This window comes from Anticarsia gemmatalis, chromosome 16, assembly GCF_050436995.1.
Source record: "Anticarsia gemmatalis isolate Benzon Research Colony breed Stoneville strain chromosome 16, ilAntGemm2 primary, whole genome shotgun sequence".
Classification (NCBI taxonomy): Eukaryota; Metazoa; Arthropoda; class Insecta; order Lepidoptera; family Erebidae; genus Anticarsia; species Anticarsia gemmatalis.
Window position 1 is genome coordinate 4,362,408 of NC_134760.1, and position 22,161 is coordinate 4,384,568.

Below are 22,161 nucleotides of genomic sequence, written 5' to 3' on the forward strand. Positions count from 1 at the left end.
AAATGTGTTGGAATGGAAGGTTGTCGGAGTTGTTTTGATACGAATTATGCAATTAAATTGCGATAGTCGTGTGTGATTGTTATTGCGACACGGAGCAAACAATGTCTCAAGATACGGATCTGATAATATCAGTGCCGCGTTCTCGTGTTAACGAGTTTTACAGCAAATATTTTAATTTAGTTGAAACTTTTTACTATGTCACATTGTCTGAGAAAAAATCGTCTCTCGGAAATGAAAAACCTGATTATGTGTATTTCAACGTCACGTTCAACTTGAATCCAGCAGATGGAAGCTTCAATCCGCAGGAATTAGTTGGAAGGATACAGGTAATTAGAATTTAGTTTTTTTTTATCAAATTGTATTTGTCAACTTAATATGTCAAGTCAAGTTGGTGTAACAAAGAGTATCGAATAATAATTAGAGTGTACCGTCATCTCCTGTTTTAGTGTTATGTAGGTACAACATAGTTTTCCTTGTTAACCACCTGCTATTAGATGCTACTTGTTTTGACCATAATATTATTCTCATTTCGCCTGTATTTAATTAGGATGTTTATATAAATAGCATTAAATAAATGTAATAGATGGATGTGAATTAATTTGGATTGATTAATCGCCCTGTTTACACAGTCCTTTGAATAATCACAATTATGTTTGTACTCAATTTAATCTAATGATTGCTGTGTCATAAGTAAAATATTTTTTTTTGAGTGGGTACAATGTTTTCATTGTCTTTTACTGTGGACTGAATCATTTTCATAGACAGTTAGGTACTTAGTCTAAAAGTTATTTGTTACTTCCTGCAGCTACTTTTTGTTCAATTTCAATATTCTAATTTACCAAAATTTTCCAGCCAATTCTGAATTGGCAATAAATCATTCACTGCTCACTAGCAAGATTATTTAATCAAAGTTATATAAATATTTTCTAATGTTTTTATCTGTCATATAATTATAACAGTGGTACAAATCAATTATAAAACAATATCATAATTTTCATTACATTTTAACACTTCAAGATGTACCAAACTATTTCCAATTGTTGTGACTCATTACACATTATAAAATCAATTTTGAATATTTGTCATTTTTGAGATATGTAATCTTGTTGTTCAAAATAAAACTTTTAAATTGTATTGCATATTTTATGAAATAATAAAGTAATTCATAATTTATGTGTAAGGCCAATGATCACAGGCTTCCATAGATTTTGATGTGATCAATAATTAAATCTAATATATACTAATATTATAAATGCAAAAGTAGCTCTGTCTGTTACTCACTCACACCTAAACTACTGAACCAATTTTCATGTAATTTGATATGGAGAGATTTTGATATCCTAGAAAGGACACAGGTTCCTTTTTTCCCTGGAAAAATGACATATTCTCACGGGAAAATTCAGGTGGCGGACAGAGTTGCGGGTAAAGCTAGTATGTTATAAAGTTTTAAGCAGAACATGACTGATGTCATCACTGATCTAACCAGGTTTAGTTATTTGGTCAATATTTTTGATATTGAGTTCATATTCAGTTTAGTAGTCTCTTACTAATGTTCAATGAAGTTATGTGTGTTTAGTGCATTCAATTCTTGGTATTGGCACTGAATGGATTTTTTGTGTTGTTATGAATTTTTCTCAGAACTATTAATGACTTCATACTTAAAATATAATTTAGTTTATTGACATGTTCCAAAATATTTATGAAGTACCCACATGTAGAACATTTATAAATAATAAGGAAATGCATGTTTTAATAACATTTTATTTTTTTCTTAGTAGATTCTCATAATGAATTCTACCTTGTGGCAACAGATTGCCATAAATATAATTCTAAGAAAATATATTGGTTACTGTATATTTGGACCTGATACTTAACCTTGTAGAATAAATTAATATACTGGCCTATGACTTAAACCTGTGGAACTCTTCAGTATTCTTTAATGTTTTTACGGGGTTGCAACTTCCAAGTTAGTAAGTCAAATCAAATCCTACAGAAAACACAATAGATTTATTTATTAATTCAGATTCAGAACTAGCATTGGGATAAACAATTAATCTTTTGGTTTGCAAATGACATGACTTGCATACCTTGAATAGCAAAGTGACTAAATAGCAAAAAACTTGTATTAGCATTTGTTTATACACCTAAGTGTACATTTGTCATAATTATAAATTTATTTCAATATTGGTTATAAAATTTTCGCAAAGTCCAGATATGAGTATTTAATACGAATATGATCTTCGTAACTAAAATATGAACATCACATTTTGAGAAATTTACTTGTCACTATTTTTACTAACTCTTCATACTGCAAAACTGGTGTTAGAAAGTTAAATTTCTAGTCTATTTCCGGGTACAATTCATCATATCGTCCCCGTAGAGCGAAAAATCACTAACTAACACTTAAGTGATTTTGAGATACGAGGTGTTTTATGTCTTAAATGACAAAAAAAAATATAACTTTTTTCGGAGATTAGTTATCGATGCATGAAAGGTTTTGTTTTGAAGATATATTAATTAAGTATATGTTATATGTATTAAACCACGAAAATAGTATATAAATTATTAACTGTAAAGGATAATTTGTTTTACCCCAAGGTTTTCCTATTTATCTGCCACTTAGTTACTTTTCACATGTAGTTAGTTAGTTTTCGCATCAGCATTTAAATATTATACTAGTAACTAAAATCAGTTAGTTATTTTAGGAGTAAAACATATTTTACATAACTATGTCTAAATAAAATACCCAACTAAATAGACTTTGCTTATTTATTAATTTATTGCCTAATTTAAAACTAGTGTCCTATCAGTTGAAAAGTATAAAAGTAAAACAACATTCTTAGGCAACATTTATTGAAAAAAAACTGTCTTTAAGTATACAAAACCTAATTAAAACATAATGAACAAGAACACGTTACAAAATCATCAATAGAACAGCATTAATGATGTAGCCACATCATTTTCCTCTTCTTCCTCGAGCTAAGTGACGTCAGGCTCACATAGCCTATCCAACACATCGTTACTAACAGGTAAAGATTCATACCAAGGATAAAGTTCGCTTAGTATGACACCTTTGACACAAAGATTTAACAAATCTTTCCTTGCAGGGGTGTATTTACCCTAGGGCTAGAAGGGCTATAGCCCGGGCCGGTTTCCTCTCTTGGGTCTGCATCTTGTCGGGGTGAGGGGGCTTAGTAGAATTGAAAGGTTGGGGAAACAGTGATCGCGAGTAACAAAAAATTACTGCGCGTGTCCCTCTGTTTGCAGAGGACACAGGTGCGGGACAGGTGAGCCGTCAGTGGGAGGACGGGCTCAGTAGGCACTCACACTGCCCCGAGCTGACGAAGAGCCAGGCCGCTGCCGCCCTCGTCAACCGTCAGTTATCGTAAATCCGTCTATCCTTGACCGAGGGCCTTGCCTTAACCGGCTGGGTCGCGAGGAGACCACCTCTGTGAAAATCCCGAGTAACTCCAGCAGTGGCGCCCCCTTTAGGGGCCTTGCGTGGTCAGAGTTCATTCGCTTTGCGGGGACCCCCGCGCCAGAAAAACCAGACGCAAGCGGCCACTGGGGCACCTCCCGCCCTCCAGTAGTATAAGGGTCACCGGATTATGGGGCCTCTACCTCGGTGGAACGATACTTGCCACCACACTCGGGGGATCTGTTTGGATAATATAAATTTGAAAACGAACCCAAATTTATTTATTTATTTATTTATATAATTAGAACGGCCAGGCCAATTACACTAATTACAAAGTAATACTAAAAACAAAAAAAAAATAAACAATGTACATAAAAATTATTATAAAACAAAAATTCAAAACCTACAGTAATAAATCTTTACAATAAACTAAAAAAATAACAAATAACAATCATATAATTTCACTATCACGCGTTCATCTCACAATACTCCAAGCATACCGACAAAATCACGCTCCAATCATCCGCAAACACATCAAAGTTTGGACTAGCGTCAAGGAGAGCATTGAGTGCGGAGAGCGATCGGGGGATAGGAGATCTCGCGCGTGAGACAGTGCGGCACGTCGGAACAGCAAACAGCTTGTGTTTTCTGCTCCGGCGGTAATTATTTGGTGCATATATTTGGCACACCTCAGAGATAAGGTCAGAGGCATCGACCCTACCTCTGAGAATCTTGCACATAATAACCACCTGATCATGAGATCTTCTAACCTCCAGTGAATGTAGTCCCAAAGCGCCCAAAAGGAATTTAGTTGGATACATGTAAGGGTAATAGCCATACCTACGCTTGTACAAGTATCTCAGAAACGCCTTCTGAACTTTCTCGAGTAGTAGTGTATACTTAGTCTCGTGCGGATGCCATATACAAGAGCTTGCCTCAAGCTTGGAACGAACCAAGGCACTGAAAATCAGTTTAATAACTCCTACGTCCTCAAATTCATTAGAGTTTCGAAGAACAAAACCCAATCGCCTGAATGATTCTTTAGCTAAAGATGTTATATGATCATGGAAGGTAAGTTTTTTATCAAATGTCACACCTAGGTCTTTAACTGTTATGGATCTTGAAATTAAGCTGGAGCCTAGTTGGTAATGGAATTCAATGGGATGTCGCATTCGGCTGAAAGTCATTTGAGTACATTTTATAGGATTAAATTCCATTTTGTTTTCAACACTCCATTGATATACTGCATCGATATCACGCTGGAGTAATAAACAGTCATCCGTTGTTTTGATCTCCATGAAGAGTTTTAGATCATCAGCGTATAGGAGACATTTGGCATATTTGATGACAGCAGGAAGATCATTTACCATCAGGATAAACAACAGAGGACCAAGTATTGATCCCTGACTAACTCCGGAACGTGTATGATAGGGCAGAGAATCGTATTGCCCGAGTCGAACAAACTGCTGGCGACCTCGAAGGTAACTGGCGATGAAGCGGAGAAGAGTAGGAGCGAGCCCCAAGGCACTGAGCTTCTCTAACAGTATGTCATTATTCACTCTATCAAATGCCTTCCGAAAGTCAAAATATACGACGTCCACTTGACTTCTACGGTCGAGTCGGGTGGAGATATAATCTACAATAGACAAAAGGTTAGTGTCGACTGACCTTTTCCTTCTAAAGCCGTGCTGTTCATTACAAAGGAATGGTTCAACCTGATTATAAATTTCATTATGTATTATATGTTCAAAAATCTTAGCAACTGTGGGTAAAATAGCGATAGGGCGATATTCCTCAACTGACGTTTTATTAGAGCTCTTAGGGATAGGCGTGACTCTCGATAATTTCCATTCAGAGGGGTAATGGCCAGATTTTAGGGCTATATTAAACAGGTAGCAGAGTGGATGGACTAAATGATGAATCGCTTGTTTAAGAAACCAGGCAGGAACACTATCAGGACCTATGGAACTATTTGCCTTTAATTTACGAATACCGGCGGCCACATCAGCAGGGGTAATTTCAATTATATTAATGTAGTTACTTGACGGTAGAAGATTTGGATAATTTACACTATCTGCATTTAGTTTAGGGACTTCAGGTAAAAATACACCGGAAAAGAAATTCGCGAACGCTTCAGCGGCCTGTATACCTCGGTAAGTATTACCTTCATAATCTACATTAGGCTCAAAACCTCCTTTAGCTTTCAAACTAGAAACATGTTGCCAGAAACCGCGAGGATTGGTTTTAATGTTCTTCTCAACATTGGCCACGTAAGTGTCGTATGCAAGCGAAATGCGGTTCTTTAACGTTCCTCTCAGCTCGGAAAACAGTTGATATGTTTCTTCAGACTTAGTTTGTTTCCAGATACTATGAAGTTTGAGTTTAAGTTTAATATCCCTTATAATATCACAAGTAAACCAGACTGGATATCGTGTACTTTTAGTTTTTTGTCGATGCTTTTTAGGAATACAGTTGTCAAATAAATCATAAATAGTTTTATAAAAATATTTAGTACCAGAATCTACATCCTTGATATTATAAAGATGTTGCCATGATATGTTAGAAAGCTCAGTAAATAACGTTTCATAGTTTCCTTTTTTAAAGTTCCAGTCTCTACTGCCATCAATGTTACTGGGCTCAATATGATCGGAATGACTAGTTGTACATAATTTTATATTTATGTCAAGAGGTGGATGATAACTGTCAGGTGGGACCATTCCTTCTATAGTTTTGACATCGATCTCGCCGACGTCACTACTCTCCCTGACCAGTACAACATCTAACATACTACCGTGCACATTCATCACTTCATTCTTCTCTTTCAAGCTACAATAAGACAAAAAGTAACAATAATAATTATTAATATTCTGTGACGCACTATTCATATTCATGTCGCCACATATTACAACTATACCTTTAATGTTATTTATAAAACTTTCAACTTTGCAAAACCATTGCATGTAATCACTGTCACTAGCACTTGGTTTGATATAAACTACACACACATGAACACTACGGCCGCGCCATTGAAAACTCGCCCACAGGTCTTCACCGCGATCAGTTTCATAACCAGAGAGTCGATGTAACACTATGGGCGCGCGCGCTGCAAGCAACACGCCGCCACACGGTGTGCCTCTGTCGCGACGTACTACATTCCAGTCTCCAGTAATAATTTCAGAGTCTCCCACAGAGTCATCTAAAAATGTTTCCGTAGCTGCTACTAGGTTATGTTCCATTATCAGTAAATTATTTCGCCACGTTCGCAACTTAGTTTTAATGCCGCGAACGTTTTGATAGAGCACGTTCATGTCTGTAAATTTTTTATGCCCTTTGTGAGGGCTGTCCAAGAAAGGGCTGGGGCCGCAGTTGCCAAATGATGTAAGTGGGAGAGGCGAGAAGCTCAAACCCGAGGAGATCGGGGGCAAGAAGCCCAGCCGTATTGACTGCATAGCATAGTTGCGGAGGGTCGGAGCACGCCCAGTTTTAACAAGTGTCAGACAATGACCCTAAGGACAAATTCACCATCCAGCTGGCGGACACCATCCTCACTCACCAATAGGCAGTGGTGGAGGTGGCCGACAAATCCGGTCACCTCAAGGGTGACCTTTATAAAGTCCCTCAAAGACGCTGCCAGGAACCTCAAACTGGCAGTGTCGGAGTCGAGCAGGCAGTATGCCACGAAGGAGAATTTGGCGCGTCAGGCCCAGAATTATCGCTTGCAAGAGGAGGTCGATCACATGTCACAGGCAACGGCATCAACCTCCGCGCCAGAAAAACCAGGGGCAGCGTCCTCAGCTGTACCTGCTAACGCATTCGCCACGCCACCGCCACCGCACCGCAGCTCACAGGTCTCCGGACCAAGGAGAAGCAGGGTAAACAGCCGCGTCTTACAGTGCAGTGGCTTCCAAACCGCCGTTCACTAAACCGACGGCTGCCAAAGAGTAGCAGCTCGTCGGGAAAAATAGCAAGGCGCCCAAGGCTACGGAAGCCGACAAAAAGGGCAAGAAAATCAAAATCAAATCATTTATTCATTTAGGTCAAATATTGACACTTATGATAGTCGTTACAATTACTGAATCTACCACTAGCTCGGAAAGGGGGTGGAGCCTTATGAGAAGAGCTAGCAAGAAACTCACGGTTATTTATTAGTCTCTGATCATACCGTATGTTGGGAGCACCTACTAGCATGTGATAATAAGAATATGGGCAACAAGTGAGCACATTGGTTGTGAACAATATAAAAGAAAAAAAGTGACAGTTTTATGATTAACATCAAATTGTATGTAACATCACCTATTTGCATCATTAAGTGCCCATATTTTACAATATTTAGACCTACTGCTACTGAGTTTATACAATTTATGGCAAAGTTCCCTAATTTCAAAGAATCCTAATCAAGCGAGCGACTATTCCCAAGAGCTATTGTCGTTTAGATACTCATCAATTCTGTAATAAAGGAAGGAGGCAGAAGAAGGCGCCCAATCTTCGGACTCCAGCTGCAGCTGAAGGCGGCAAAAAGCGGTGCGACATATAGAGACATTATTAGGGACGCAAAGGACAAAATAAACCAAGCCGACAATGAAATTTAATAGTCCGCTTCGGGGTTGCGGCTACGGGAGCTCGAATGTTGAGCTCCCAGGGGTCAGGGACCGGAAAAGCGGATGCCCTGGCCTCTAAATTGAGGAAAGTTATCGGGGAGGACACCTTCCGAGTGTCCAGGCCCACAAAGACCGCGGAACTGAGCATTACAGATCTGGACGACTCAGCCTGCCCAGAGGAGGTGAAGGTCGATTACAGCCGATTTAATAAATAAAATTGATCAGGACAATGTAAAAAACTAATTTGTTAAAAATGAAAATAAAGTTTAGTTTTTTCATTCCTTGATGGGGCGGAAAGCTAGCGGAGCCCAGGGTGCGCCATCTTAAAATACGCCTCTGCGAATGACTGCAATAATGCGCGGGCGCGGCGAGGGTCCTAAGGTCAAAGGGCGTAATCTCACTAAGTAGCATCGTATCACGGGACATAGTTACCAACCTTTCATCTAGTAGTGTTTTTGCTGAGTGAAAAGTAGCCAAAACATTTTAATTATAATACTCTAATGTGTTATGTCATCTACAGTCAGGGAAAATATTAACCAGAACACTATAGTTAGTTGTCGTTTTTTCTTTTAAACGTCTGGTCTTAAATAATATAGCTCGAAAAATAATTAATGGTAGTTAGTTACTTTTCGCACAAAATATCACATACAATAAAATTACTAAGTCACTTTGATGAGTTTTCGCATTACTATTGTTTAAGACATGCCTATAGGGAGTAATGCGGAAAAAGTAGATAAGGAACTTTAATGCGCAAGTATCTTTTTCAACAAAGAAGAGAAAAAGTAATCAGGTGACTTAGTTACTTGTAACTCAACTGTCACAAATCAAATAATGTACTTAATTAAGTCTCGCGATTTACATTTTTCTAAATAATTACGTTATGAATACGAGAGTAAGACAGAAATATGGAGAAAAAATTACTGATTTTATTGGTATTTATAAGTCGATTTTGAACATTTTGTTACTTAATGACTTTTCGTTCTACGGGGACGATATTGTCGTTTATGGATGCGACAAATCCAAAACGATCGGTAGTGGCAGAGGTCAACGGTGCGCGGTTTGTTTGGGGGCCGCCCGGCGGGTGCAGTGGGCGCACAACCCGGATCTTGCGGTGCCCCGCTTCCCCTTCACTCAGCGGGCTCGTGCGTGGAGGTGTGCATGCGCTTGCGCCACATGATACGCTAGTCAATAGTCTCGCCGCGAAGCACGCCGCGGTCGCACACGCGCGTGATGCCATGCGACGCGCGCACGCATTAACTAAATATTATGTACGCGATCGACAACTCCCAGGTGAGCGCGAATCTATATCCCCGTTAACGCACCTGTTGCACCCAACAGGCGCAGTGGTACACCTCTCTTGTCTCCGCAATATCTCACTCGTTCCCTCGCGAGTTTCACAGTGAGCTGTGATTTTGCGTACAGCGCATTGTAATGATGTTCATTCACGATCGGCCGATATAACGATCCCGGAAGTAGAGCCGGTTCGTTAACGTCATGTAGGTATGCTAATTATTGTATACAGTGCTCAAACAGATGAAATGTCTTGGATTATATTGTTAGGATGATTTATAGTGGGTAAGTGACACTGTGGACTAATGTAGTGAGTGCGTGTGAGGAGAAAATGAAAACGTTTGTTTGGTGATGCTCATTAGAAAAGATGATCGTTTATAATGGTAATTATTGGTGCATACCATCGAGTAAATCTCGAATGTGACGGTAGTCGTTAATCACCCAGTGCTACTCGGCGTCTCGTTGGCATTGTTGTTCTGTTTACAACATGTTGTGAAAGCAGTGTAAAGGTTTAATTAATGTGCATCTCTTCTGCTGTCGCCTGTGCAAAGTGTCGCAGGTCCGGCACTGCTCAGATATCACGGCAGACTTTCACTTCGCCTCCGCGATCGCTAGTGATTTGTATTCGTTCGTTATCTACGATATCTCATCACGGATTTGATTTAATTAGTGTAAAGACGTTGCTTGCTGGGGACTGTATTAAGTTAGAACGATGTTCTGTGAAGGTTCTGCCGTTGTTTTTGTCGTAATTGGATACCAGAAGTGGTTTCTGTATAATCTCACTTACAGATAGTAAACAGAGCATCGACACTTTCAGGATATCTTTTATCTGTTTTCCCTCTTGATAAGTTTCCATAGATATCAGCTGCACGTGAAGGTTACGTTACACACGGATGTCTCGCAAGTAAACAAACTGAATACATAAAAGACGTCACTTTCATTTTATTAAAATACATCGTTACTCAAGACTTGCATACTATCATTAGGGAAACACGATACGTGGGAAACTCTTCAGATTGTTATAGCTTACCTCGTAAACGTCATCGTTTGTGGACTTTACGTGGAACTTCTTTGCGTGTTAGTGGTCTGTAAAATGTAATCCCATAGTTGATTATGACTTACTACTTACGAATAACACAGAAAACAGTTTTAAACAACAGAAAGTATCCAGTAGCCCTAAATAAAAAAGTAGGATTTTGATACAAAAGTGGTTTCGCAACCATCTAATGTTGAAACGTATTAGTATCCGGTATGATTATGGTCTGATGTAATGAATGTCAATAGGTAGAATGAGTGAACGAATGAATCGATAGGGGCCCACTTGCGGTTTCTGATGACAATGACACGATCATTGTATAGGTGTAATAACGAATTCGGTTGTCATCTACGTAACGTGACGTAACGATATCCAATGCTTACGTATCATCTATCAATTGGGGACATTGGTACATGCCTTTGGAGGCGTTCATTTGATTTGTTAAATTCTCGTGACGAATGTGATCTATTCATAAGCATGTCCAACAGTTTGGTAAAGATTAAGACAGTCTTCTTCAACCATACCAATATCCTTCCTTAAAACATCAAAAGAATGACGAGTAGCGAATTAACTAATATATATCATGTAACTTTAACTAACTGTATTTGGTTAAAGGCCAGTTTCAGGACTTATGAGTAAACCCTGAATAACTTTTCTGATGGAAAAAATGACAGCATATGAAAAAGATCTGTCAATAACCCACTTGCTAAGCTAACTGATAGTAATATTGAATGATGGCCTAATAGTATGTCATAGGAACTTTAAAAATACATTTAATAAATTGATGCTCCACTTAACTTGCTAAACAAATTATTTTTAAGGAGACCCGCTTATTGGTAGTGTTAAGTGTATTAAGTATCAGCTAAGCAACCGTTGCTATGCTGCATTTAGTTAGGGGTTCGGTTGTGGGACTTTTTAGTTCACTTGTCAACATGACGTGATTGGCTGACTTTTAAGATTGGTACAAGAATATAATTCGAGTTGTTAAGGATGTTTGTCCATAAAATATTATCATCGGGCGACAGACAGATAGTTACAAATTTAAGATAATTCGCAAATGCCTTAATGTCAGATAACCTACATAGATAGGTCAGAAAAATAAAAAAAGTATCCTGTCTTATCTGAGACTGAGCAGAAACGAAAAATATTTTTCTAAACTTTGTTTATTTTTTCGTGGTGATTGTGTTTCAAGTTTTATAAGTCGTCTATGAGAGATTTTAACCTAGCTTCTTTTTAATTAATTAAAATGTACTATTACTTGTCTACTTTGTCTATATAATAATTAACATTAGAGACCGCCTATGTTTCTATACTCTGGACTGTTTTCTAAATTCCCTCGCGCGCTGTAAGGAAAATTAACCGCAGCAGTCCAAAAATAAACAAATAGTGCCAGCGGATCAAAAGGCTTACTTGATTATAATCTTTACGTCTAAATTGGACTTGTTCGTATACTAATAAAATGGACTTCTAAGAGAAACTTAATTACCTGTTCAATGACTAAAGTCTATGCTGAACGCTTTAACTAACCCCTCAGATGCGCTGTGATTACGACGATGTTCGTGTGTTATTTACAAGGAAGTTATTATTCTAATTGCTGTGTTTATTTCATGACGTTAGAGAAAGAATGTTGTCGTACGGTCGCCGGCCGTCAAACAAACTGTGAAGATCACGCCCTTTTTATGTATACGTAGACTTCTTAATTGCAACTAGTGCAAATTTAAATATCATTAGCATTATAATGCTCATTAACTTCTAGACCAGGATAAAAGACCAGTAAATTTGTCAGATATACCATAATAATCTTATCCTACGTGCTAAAATTTATTTGGAGAAAAATTTGTGACACATCACTTTGAAACATCAGTTTATCAACAAAAACGTTTCCGATTAGTACAAGTTAATGTGTTATTTTGTATCATAATCTGATAAAATCTACTGACGTCATAGTATGTATTCATTTGATCATGTCATTATTGTAGACACTGGTCACAACGTTTAGCTACGTCATCGAATAATTGCACGACCATGAATAGTATAACTTTTAACCGACTGAAGTTAGATTAGCTTACATACAGACAACTTGTCTGCTTCTAAGTCTTCTAGTTTGTAATATCGTACTGTGAATAAAAACGTAAGCGAGAGCGAACCATCGCCGTCACGTAAAGACAATACCTTTGTTGTGGCAACCGAATGTTTGAGTGCAGTTGTAACATACACATGTGTGTGTACTGTATAAAGTATGTCGCGTGCCCGCATCCTGTTCGTCGCTGACGCCACATCGCACGAGGTGGCGTGCGCCGACGTCGCCCGAATACTCCCACCCTATTGGCCGTTGTTATCTCTTCAACCAACGATAGAATTTCTCCTCTACAAACGGAACTAATTGTACTCGACTACTCACTCACCCGCAGACATTGCACCGTATACACATATTCAATGCAAAACAAAGTCAAAAATAGGTCATCAATTCCTGGTGAAGCAAATCACGTGCCTCTGATACAGGTCAATCACCGTCGGGATTTTATTAACACTCAGGACTGATTACTTTGAATAGTGAGTTGGCCATTATTAATTTTCCATGGAACGATTTGAAATTGGTTACGCGTAGTGTTCAAGGACTACGAAGACTGGGCAGACGCAATATTTTTCGAATTGAGTTGAAAACATTTCACAATAGTTATATTAAATGAATACTGAGTACTGACTGTACTGAGGGTCTGATCGGGGAATCAAATGGAATAGGTACCTGACGACCGTTTTAAGAATATAGGTACCTACCTAACCTTTGAGTAATTCGTTGAGTTATAAAATTGAGTCCTTTTCAAACGATAGTGTTAAATATCGTAAGCGAGTAAACGTGCCGATTATTATAACGATATCAAAATTTCTAAGACCACCGAGTATGATAACCTTATTGGATATCCGACCGAAAGACCTTCCTACGTAGTTCCTTTATTTGCGTGTAAACGAGATTAAATCGCCTATGCTGACGTCAATACTATCAATTTAGTCACACAAGGGACGTCAATGGAGGAAGAAAAATAAACATTTGCGAACATAGTTCAAAATAAGATGTGACAAAGTTCAAATACAAATAAACTGGGACATGTTGAAGCCGAATGAATAAAAACAAAAGGTGCGAGCGAGGACGACGAGAAATACCTAGGCATGTGATGTAATACACTAAAACAAAACTTGCGAGAAAATGTAACAGCTAAAGCAAAATGGTAAAAAGCCATAATCGTGAACAAGTGGAACGTTACGTCAACACTTGTATTGGTTACTTCATATTCTGTAATGTTCCCAATGCAAGTTTCTTGTTTGTACAACCTTACAAGCTTTAAATTCTTTTACAATTCTACTTGACAGAACTAGAACAGTGTGTTCTAGAGTCATGTACTAATGAAAGAGTATTATGGAGCTAAATTATTCGGTCGTTTTGCACGACCTCCAAGTTTAAGTGGGTCACAGTGCGGTTTTTTATTCAGCGTCGAAGGATTTAACAAATAATATTCTAAATAGCAGAGACTGTTTGTGTATTTTGTAAGGAGTCTAGCGTGTTTCCTTCCCTGTTACAACAGATGAGAAAAAACCTAAACAAATAGATGGTTCGACGTAATCGAGCGTGGCTAACGCGGGATAATCCGATGGGTTTTTTGTACTGCCTAAAATTGCTGCTACTGGTTACAAGGAAATTAGACATAGAAGCAATCAAGATAATAAACAATTTTGCTTCCTGGTTGTACGACCATTCTATCTGATAATTGTTGCTATAATTTCTATTCAATATTAATTTCCTATGTTCTCAGTCTGGCTTCGTTTCTGCGTCGACGACATTTAGGTAAAAGTGAAATCTTTATCGTACGTTGAAACAAACAGTCGAGTAGTAAAAGATTTTAGATAACAATAATATAAATAACTTGTTTATTAATTGAGATATACAATAATCATTATGACTGACCCCAAATACGTACATCGTATGATGTTTGACGTAACACGTTCTTAGGAATCGTTCGGGGCGTTAATTTACCCGACTGTATTTAACATTTTATTTTCTTTACTTTACAAGACATAATAATAGTAGGTATTAAATAAACATAAACAGAGAATAGGTAACTGCAAAAGTTAACTGTAAAAACGATAGAATCGATACAATTCTAATTACGTAACAATAAGCACATCCTAAAGCGATTGAATTTTAAAGACTGTTAATTAATCAAATGAACTTTGAGTTAAAAACAAAAAGAAAGTAAAAGCATCAAAACAATATTTTTTGTCTTACAATTTCTCGTTCATAGCATCATAGTACAATATCGTTCTCTAACCGGTGAGTGCTCGGCTTGATTTTTTTAGAAAGTCGCATCCGGCTGAGCGCTGTAGGCGGGGCGCTTCCGTACTGTGCCCAGCCCGGATGTAGGCTCCAGAGACCTACAAAACTTTATCGCTTACACACTGCCGCTTTAGGTACCTAATTTCTAATAGGAACTCGACCATGCGCCGGCGCACAGATGAAAACATGTTGTAAGTTTCGCTTTGCACTCCCTTGCTTTCCTTTACTAGAACTCAATAGAAGTTTGTTAGCGTAATGGGTTGTCACATTGGGGAAAATATCTAGTTATTGCAAATTTACCTATGATCGAAGATAAGTTAGTTAATTACAATTGTATAAAACTGTCTGGAATAAAAAAGTTGCTAAATCATTCCAACCGAATGTCAAATATGATAACCTACTGAATCGATTGAAGATCAGCACTTGGTGGAAACCTCCTCTACGATAAGAATATTATTAAATTCACGTACTTGGTCCACATCGTGTCTTAATCCATACCAAAATCAAGATCTGTATTTTAGTTTCGAAGCCAACTAGGTCTCAACGCGGATCTTGGGTAGCTATGACTAACAGTTATTTTGTAGATTATTAAGTAAATTTTCTAACTGTAGCCGTGCTGATACTATCGTTGCTCTTACCGTAGGTAGTACATTTAGTATGCTTTTACATTGCCTTTATGTTTTCGACCGACATCTAACCATAAACGATTGTTATCATGTTTTGTATTGAAGGAGGTGCAACTTGTATATTTTTTCGATATCGAGATAAGAATGACTGGGGTCATATCGCCAGTAAAAACGCGGCTGAATCTTTAAAGCATCTAAAATACATTGACATACAAGTTTAACCATGGCCTTGTAATATTTTACCTTTTTATAACTCTGCGTTTGTTAAGTCATTCGTTACAGAAATAAGCGTGTATTACTTTTGAATTTAGGACAATACAGGAGGTCGAATAGTCATAGTAATTCTTTTCTGATAGTAGTTGTGAAGCGGAGATTCCTGTATTTTAATTCAGAAAGATTTTTGTCAATTCAAGAATAATGAATTACAACCGGTACGGCCGACGTTGCGCACTCTAAAGGTCAATGATCATCTGTAGATCCGCTTCGGCGCCCTCATGACCCTGTGCTGAGCCGGTGTCGGTCGCGGCTATATAAAATTTGCTTATTGATTGGTAATCATCACAGTTCGCATCGCACGAATTTGTATTTACTTGTTCTGACTTATTATTTTATCCAATGGCAAAAGCAAAATCGAATTATTTTATGTACTTATAACATAAGTGATTCATTGTTGGTATGTACGTAGGTATGTGCTAAAAATGAACGATAAAGAGTTGCTGATAACGACGTTATGTTTCATATCCTAAAAGTAGTGCAAATCGACGTATTTTGGACTAGCTGACCCGCGCAACTTCGCTTGCGTCACATAAGAGAATCATAATTTTTCCCGTTTTTGTAACATTTTTCACTGGTACTCTGCTCCTATTGGTCGTAGCGTGATGATATATAGCCTATAGCCTTCCTCGATAAATAGGCTATCTAACACTGAAAGAATTTTTCAAATCGAACCAGTAGTTCCCGAGATTAGCGCGTTCAAACAAACAAACAAACAAACTCTTCCGCTTTATAATATTAGTATAGATAATAGTTTTAACGACTGCCAGTAAGAATAATGCCGAATCTAAGTAGTGCCAATTGAGATGAAAAATGACCGATGGAAACGATTCGTACTGACTTTGAAATTCGGCGTCTCATAGATCCGTGTCAAACAGAAAAGTCACCTGCAATTTAGTATCGTCTCCCAAGGTTAATGTTAGAAAATACAGAACTGCATTCTAGTTTAATCCTGTACAAGTGCAAGTCATATGTGAAAGGATATTATAATCAATTGCTATTTTAAAGGTTTACGTGTCAGTTTGAAATGTTAATGCAGATACCTATATCATATCGTTTAAATCTGCAGTCACATTTCTGTGCAAGCGGATGTAGTTATAACTGAGACTGTATGCAATATAGTGCTAAATTACCACACAAATTACTTTAGATATTCTTTGCCTGACTCATTTTAAATATTAGCAAGTACTTAAATAATATTCTCTGAATACTTATTGTATCGCTGATTGAATAGTTCACCGCCAAGCATGATAAATGTTCTGATTATTGTAGTAGGCATTTGTTAAATGTGTTGATATTGTTTCAGAAATATGTGGAGTCATCGTTGGGGTGGGCAGGCGAGCGCGGCGAAGATTCCAGCTACGACTCGGAATGTGAGGACGAGGGGGCTCACAGGGCAGCCTCGAGGACACCTTCTGACACTCTCGCCGCCGAGTTCGCGGAGTATGTTACTCTCACGCCTACACCTGCGCAACCTAATCCGGTAATTATTCATCCGTCATCTTTGCCTAACATAACTTTATGAAATTCCACTGAGACTACTATTATTAGTACCTACTCGATTATTGTCCTAGGAGATATTGATTTTATTGGTTGATCGTTAATTTTTGGTTTATAAAGATCAATGTTCTGAACGAACCGAAAAGAAAAGGGGAGGCTTTCTTCGACCATTAGAATGATATTGTAATAGCAGCCATTATATCCGATTTTGGTGAAATATAGAAATTTAAAAACACGTCATACCATATAGGTAGGTATTTTAATTAATTGCACGACAGAATATCTTCTTTTCTGATATGTACAAATGAGCGTGCCTGATTTTGATATTATAGAGTAATCTTACAAAAGGTACTGCTAAATGAGGTGGTGTAAAAAATTGGGGGTCACATCAGGTGACAAGCTGCTCATTAATTCACATATTAAGGTGTTGACCTATAAACGCCTTTATTAATCGGTACATTCTACTCCATTTATTTAAAAGAGTCGATCTCATCATTTTGTTTTTTTCTTCAGGCCAAGATCGAGTTTGCTGTAAAATTGGGATATTCTGAACGTCTGGCTAGAACAGCGTTGCAACGATTAGGGCCGGATCCGCCATGTAACGAGCTATTGGCTGAGCTGATAAAACTCGCGGCAAAGCAACCGCCGCGGGCGCTGTCGCCGCCACCACCGACCGAACCCGACCCGCCCCCGGACCGAGCGCCGCTCCGACACATTGTGATAGATGGCAGCAACGTCGCTATGAGGTAAAATATTTTCAGCTTGTTGGATCACACTACTTGTGTTTGCCTTAGTTCGCACACATTTTTATCACGTAATTATATACTGAATATCTAAAGCCGAAACATAAGTTACGATGGCTAATTAGCTATTATCTTTTAAATTAAAAACAGAATAGCTAAAATACACACTACATATCAATATAAGCGTGTATACTAAGATTAGGTAGTGATTTCCTTACACACACAACATACACATAATTGTGTATCGAGTACTTTGCACGGACAAAAAGATAAAGTAGGTAATTCATGTTGAACATTGAACAAGCATCATAGGGTATCATCAGTCTAACAGTTCCGGTTGATAAAGTCATAAGTGAAACAATCTTATCTTGACGGTATTGTACATAAAGTATTGTAACCTACTTATATAATTAAAAAAATGGCACATTTTCATTTTATTGTTTTATTTTCAGCCATGGCAATAAAGAGGTATTTTCGTGCCGCGGCATCGAAATCTGCGTGGAATGGTTCCGCGCTCGCGGGCATAAAGAGATCACCGCGTTCGTGCCTAAATGGCGAAAGGAGGCGTCGCGACCCAACAACCCGATCGCAGACCGCGACGCGCTCGAGCGACTCGAGCGTGACCGCGTGCTCGTGTACACGCCCAGCCGACTGCTCGGCGGCAAGCGCCTCGTGTGCTACGACGACAGGTACATCCTGCGCCTCGCCGCCGAGACCGACGGCATCGTCGTCTCCAACGACAACTACCGCGACCTCGCCGTCGAAAACCCCGACTTTCGGAAGGTCATCGAGGAACGACTCCTCATGTACTCGTTCGTGAACGACCGGTTCATGCCGCCCGACGATCCTCTAGGCCGGTCCGGGCCGACGCTCGACTCGTTTCTCAAAGCGCCGCAGACGCGCGCCGACCCGCCGCCGACGTGTCCGTACGGCCGCAAGTGCACGTACGGCAACAAGTGCAAGTTCTACCACCCGGAGCGCGCCGGCCGCCCGCACAAGTCCGTCGCCGAGAAACTGTCGGAGCGCGCCGCGCGGACCCTGCGCGCCCGCGACCTGCACACCGTCAGCCTGCCGCCCGGCGGCCGCCCCGCCGACGTCAAGCGCCCCTTAGCGCGGGCGCACTCCGCCGCGCCGCGCCTCGCCGACGCGGCGCTCGCCACGCATTTCGACCGCGCTCAGCTGCAGCTCGCCGGTCCGTCCCAGCAGCAGCCGATGGGCCCCGGCCCAGGGCCGTGCCCCGCGGGCCCGCCGCCCGACGTGAACCCGCACCGCAAGCTGGCCCGCCAGCTGACGCTGAACCCGGCGTGCGACCCGCGCCTGCACGCCATGGCGGCGCGCGTGGCCAGCGCGCCGGCGGGCGCGGCGGGCGCGCTGGGCGGCGCGGCGGCGCGCGTGCCCGTGCAGCTGTCGCCCTGCACGTCGGACGGCGCGCTGCAGCACTGGGACGCGCGGCGCCGCATGCACTACCACCTGGCCGGCATCTTCCCCGAGGCGCAGGTGGCGGCGGCCATGGCGGCGTACCCCGACGAGACGGACGCGCAGACCATGTGCGCCGTCATCCTGGCGCGCTACCGGCCCAGCGAGGCGCCGCTGAGCCGCCCGCGCTGATGCTCGCGCCTCCGAGCTGCAGAGTTACCGCCGGTTTTATGTTTCCAAAATCGGACGAGTAATCTCTACTTCGGTCGATGAACGATCGTGTCGACCGACACGTCGGCGTTCTCGACTCCGGCGCCGGTTCTGTGGGACGTCCCTGCGGGCCCGCGTCGGCGGCGCGGTGGACGGACGGAGACTCGCGCGACCCCGCGGCTCGTCATCGGTAAATAGGCATTTATTTTGTACATTTTCGACGGTTCTGTCATGCGCTTCTGCGAAGTGTATGCTGATATTTAATTAATATTAAATAGTTACTAGAGATGTACAAATACGTATTTTCACCTTGTACAGTTTATTACGACTTGTCGCGACTAGAAGTGCGACGATAGCTCGCTTTCATTCCTGTAATCTTCCAGTGGATAATTTCACGATTTATATGTAGTAATGATATACAATAAATTGTTGCATGTAACGTTGCGAGGATGTTAAGACAATTAATTATATATAACTGATATTAATAGTTAAATGTGATCATGTAAATCATTATTGGTACCATGTACCAATTAAAATTTTTATTTTAGTTTAAATATATTAAAAATGTTATGATTTTGTATTTAAAGGCAAACACATGATACGATTTTTGAATGGAATATATTTAGGTAAGATTAAATTGCACCATGGTTATGGCATTTTGTTCATAAACTAATACTTGAGGAGTGGCACTTCAGAAAACTTGTCATGTTGTTGTTTTAATATTATCTTGGTTTATTAGTATGTTTAGGTGTAAGCAATGGCCAGCTATAATCGACTAATGTAGTCATTATTGTAGTTGTAACATTGAACCAATCTGTTGTTTGATTTTTATTAAATTGAACTGTTTAAAAACTTAAATGCAATGCATAAATTGAAATGTAAGATACATATATCTACTCACATGCTATACTTCATAGAGTGATTGTTGTTATATTTGTATAGATTCATTTTTATGGAGTATTGCATGATATATTTAGTGTAATTAGTGTATCAAATTTTACCAGTGTTGTGTGTTGTAATCAAAACTTATGGTAAAATTTGGTATATATTTAGTAATGAGAAGTGTTATGGGATAGCTTAATTTTATTTGCATAGTTACAAAGATGTCCCAAGCTGTTCTCATTACATATGGTACACATTCCTTGTGGAATGTATAACACAATACATGTCTTTTTTGACATTATAGTTATTAATCTTATGAATAAAGCATCTTTCTCATTAGAATCAGTTTATTTCTTTTTAACCCTGTCTGAATTATTTGATATTCGTTTTAGTATCATTTTCATGTAGGACTTGCTGTCTTTTTCTTCAAGTTTATCAGAAAAATCAATGAAATCCTGCCCAACAAACTTCTTAGTAGCTTTGTGAAGTGTTTTTTGACCTGTTGGTACAAATACTCTACTTTTCTTATTGGTTCTATATAAATATGGAGATTCTGATACATCCATTTTGTCTGTAACAGGTTTTATTACTTCTTCATTGATATCCATTACTTCGACTTTCTCTTGTTTTAATGGCAGACTTGGCTTAGGCCTAGGATATGCTTTAGATATATCTAAAATTTCATTTTGTAAATCAGTAAGGCATTCCTTTTTTAATCCTAGGCAGGTTGTTTTCACACCAAAGTTGGCTAATGTTGCTTTTCTTAAGTGATTCATACAAAGTAGTGTTATATTTTTAGATGTGCACATTTCTATCACTGGTTGAACAATCATCTGAGGGTTGACAGTTGCTTCAATGATGACAGCTGAACAATGCCCTTGTTGTATAGCAGTACTGCACTCTGATATTCCAAAGAATAGTCCCTCAATTTTTCTGCAAATTTAATAGTTTAGCTAACATTAATCAACAATTTTATACCCATTTTTCATTTAGTATAATATAAGACAATATCTATCAAAGTAGCTATTACTTATGTAACATGAACTGTGCATGACCCACTGATGAGGTATAGCAATAGTTACATTTGACATGCATGCCTACTGATGGGGCACAAGTTATTCGTCAATTTAAATGGTTTGGTGTGAGATTATAATGTATAATCCATGGGTGGATCATTGGAATAATTATATTCTGCTGGTGTAAAAAAATCAAAATAGTGTTTTAATATATAAGGCTTATTCCTAAGAAAACACATTCCCAATTGGGGTTTGCACAATTTACAAGTATTTTTTGAAAATTTCGTGCACACAGGAACTTACTCCAACTTTGGTGGTTTCGGCCTTTTCTCTTTCGGTATGTCTTTTAGATCCTTCCAATGAGGTTTCTTAAATTCTGGTATTTTTATACTGTATTTCTTGATGGCAATTTCTAATCGTTTTGCTTCATTTTCTTTTATTTCTGGCCTGGAACCGTACACAATTAGCATTCCACTATACTGTTGTGCTCTTGAAATGTTAAAAAGACTGGCTGTTGTAGTAAAAACTTACCAAAACAATTGGTCTGGTCGACACAAGACATTTTTAATACTTTTCTTCAATTTACCTTTACTAATAGTATTCTTTTTCTTTTGTAATGTAGAAGCTTCCATATTCTACTATCGCAATGAATTCTAAGTGAAAAGACTGGTGAATGAATAACAAACCAATTATCAAATACAGCTATTTGTATCACTTCTAACCTAAAAGTTATTATTCTCGCTTCGGTCAGTTTTGTTTGGTTATCTTATGCCAATGTCAGCCTGTCAGGCAACTGTCAAAATTGAAACGATCAATTGACACT

At 39.1% G+C, this 22,161-nt stretch overlaps 2 protein-coding genes across 4 annotated transcripts; one reads left to right on the top strand and one right to left on the bottom strand.

Moving 5' to 3' along the window:
• On the top strand, window positions 1-20,664 carry LOC142979646 (endoribonuclease ZC3H12A-like). Of its 3 annotated transcripts, none has more exons than XM_076124697.1 (4): window positions 1-326; window positions 16,878-17,054; window positions 17,585-17,817; window positions 18,267-20,664. In XM_076124697.1, the coding sequence occupies exons 1-4, from the start codon at window positions 102-104 to the stop codon at window positions 19,420-19,422; spliced, it is 1,791 nt and encodes a 596-aa protein (XP_075980812.1). In that variant the 5' UTR covers window positions 1-101; the 3' UTR covers window positions 19,423-20,664. The 3 variants fall into 3 exon arrangements, with proteins under 3 accessions (XP_075980812.1, XP_075980813.1, XP_075980814.1); XM_076124698.1 differs by lacking the exon at window positions 1-326 and adding an exon at window positions 9,147-9,306; XM_076124699.1 differs by lacking the exon at window positions 1-326 and adding an exon at window positions 9,371-9,689.
• LOC142979647 (uncharacterized) lies at window positions 20,658-22,115 on the bottom strand. The gene is made up of 3 exons (XM_076124700.1): window positions 21,870-22,115; window positions 21,642-21,785; window positions 20,658-21,255 (listed from the first exon to the last, which is right to left on the bottom strand). The coding sequence occupies exons 1-3, from the start codon at window positions 21,968-21,970 to the stop codon at window positions 20,670-20,672; spliced, it is 831 nt and encodes a 276-aa protein (XP_075980815.1). The 5' UTR covers window positions 21,971-22,115; the 3' UTR covers window positions 20,658-20,669.
• Between the last annotated feature and the right edge of the window lie 46 nt (window positions 22,116-22,161).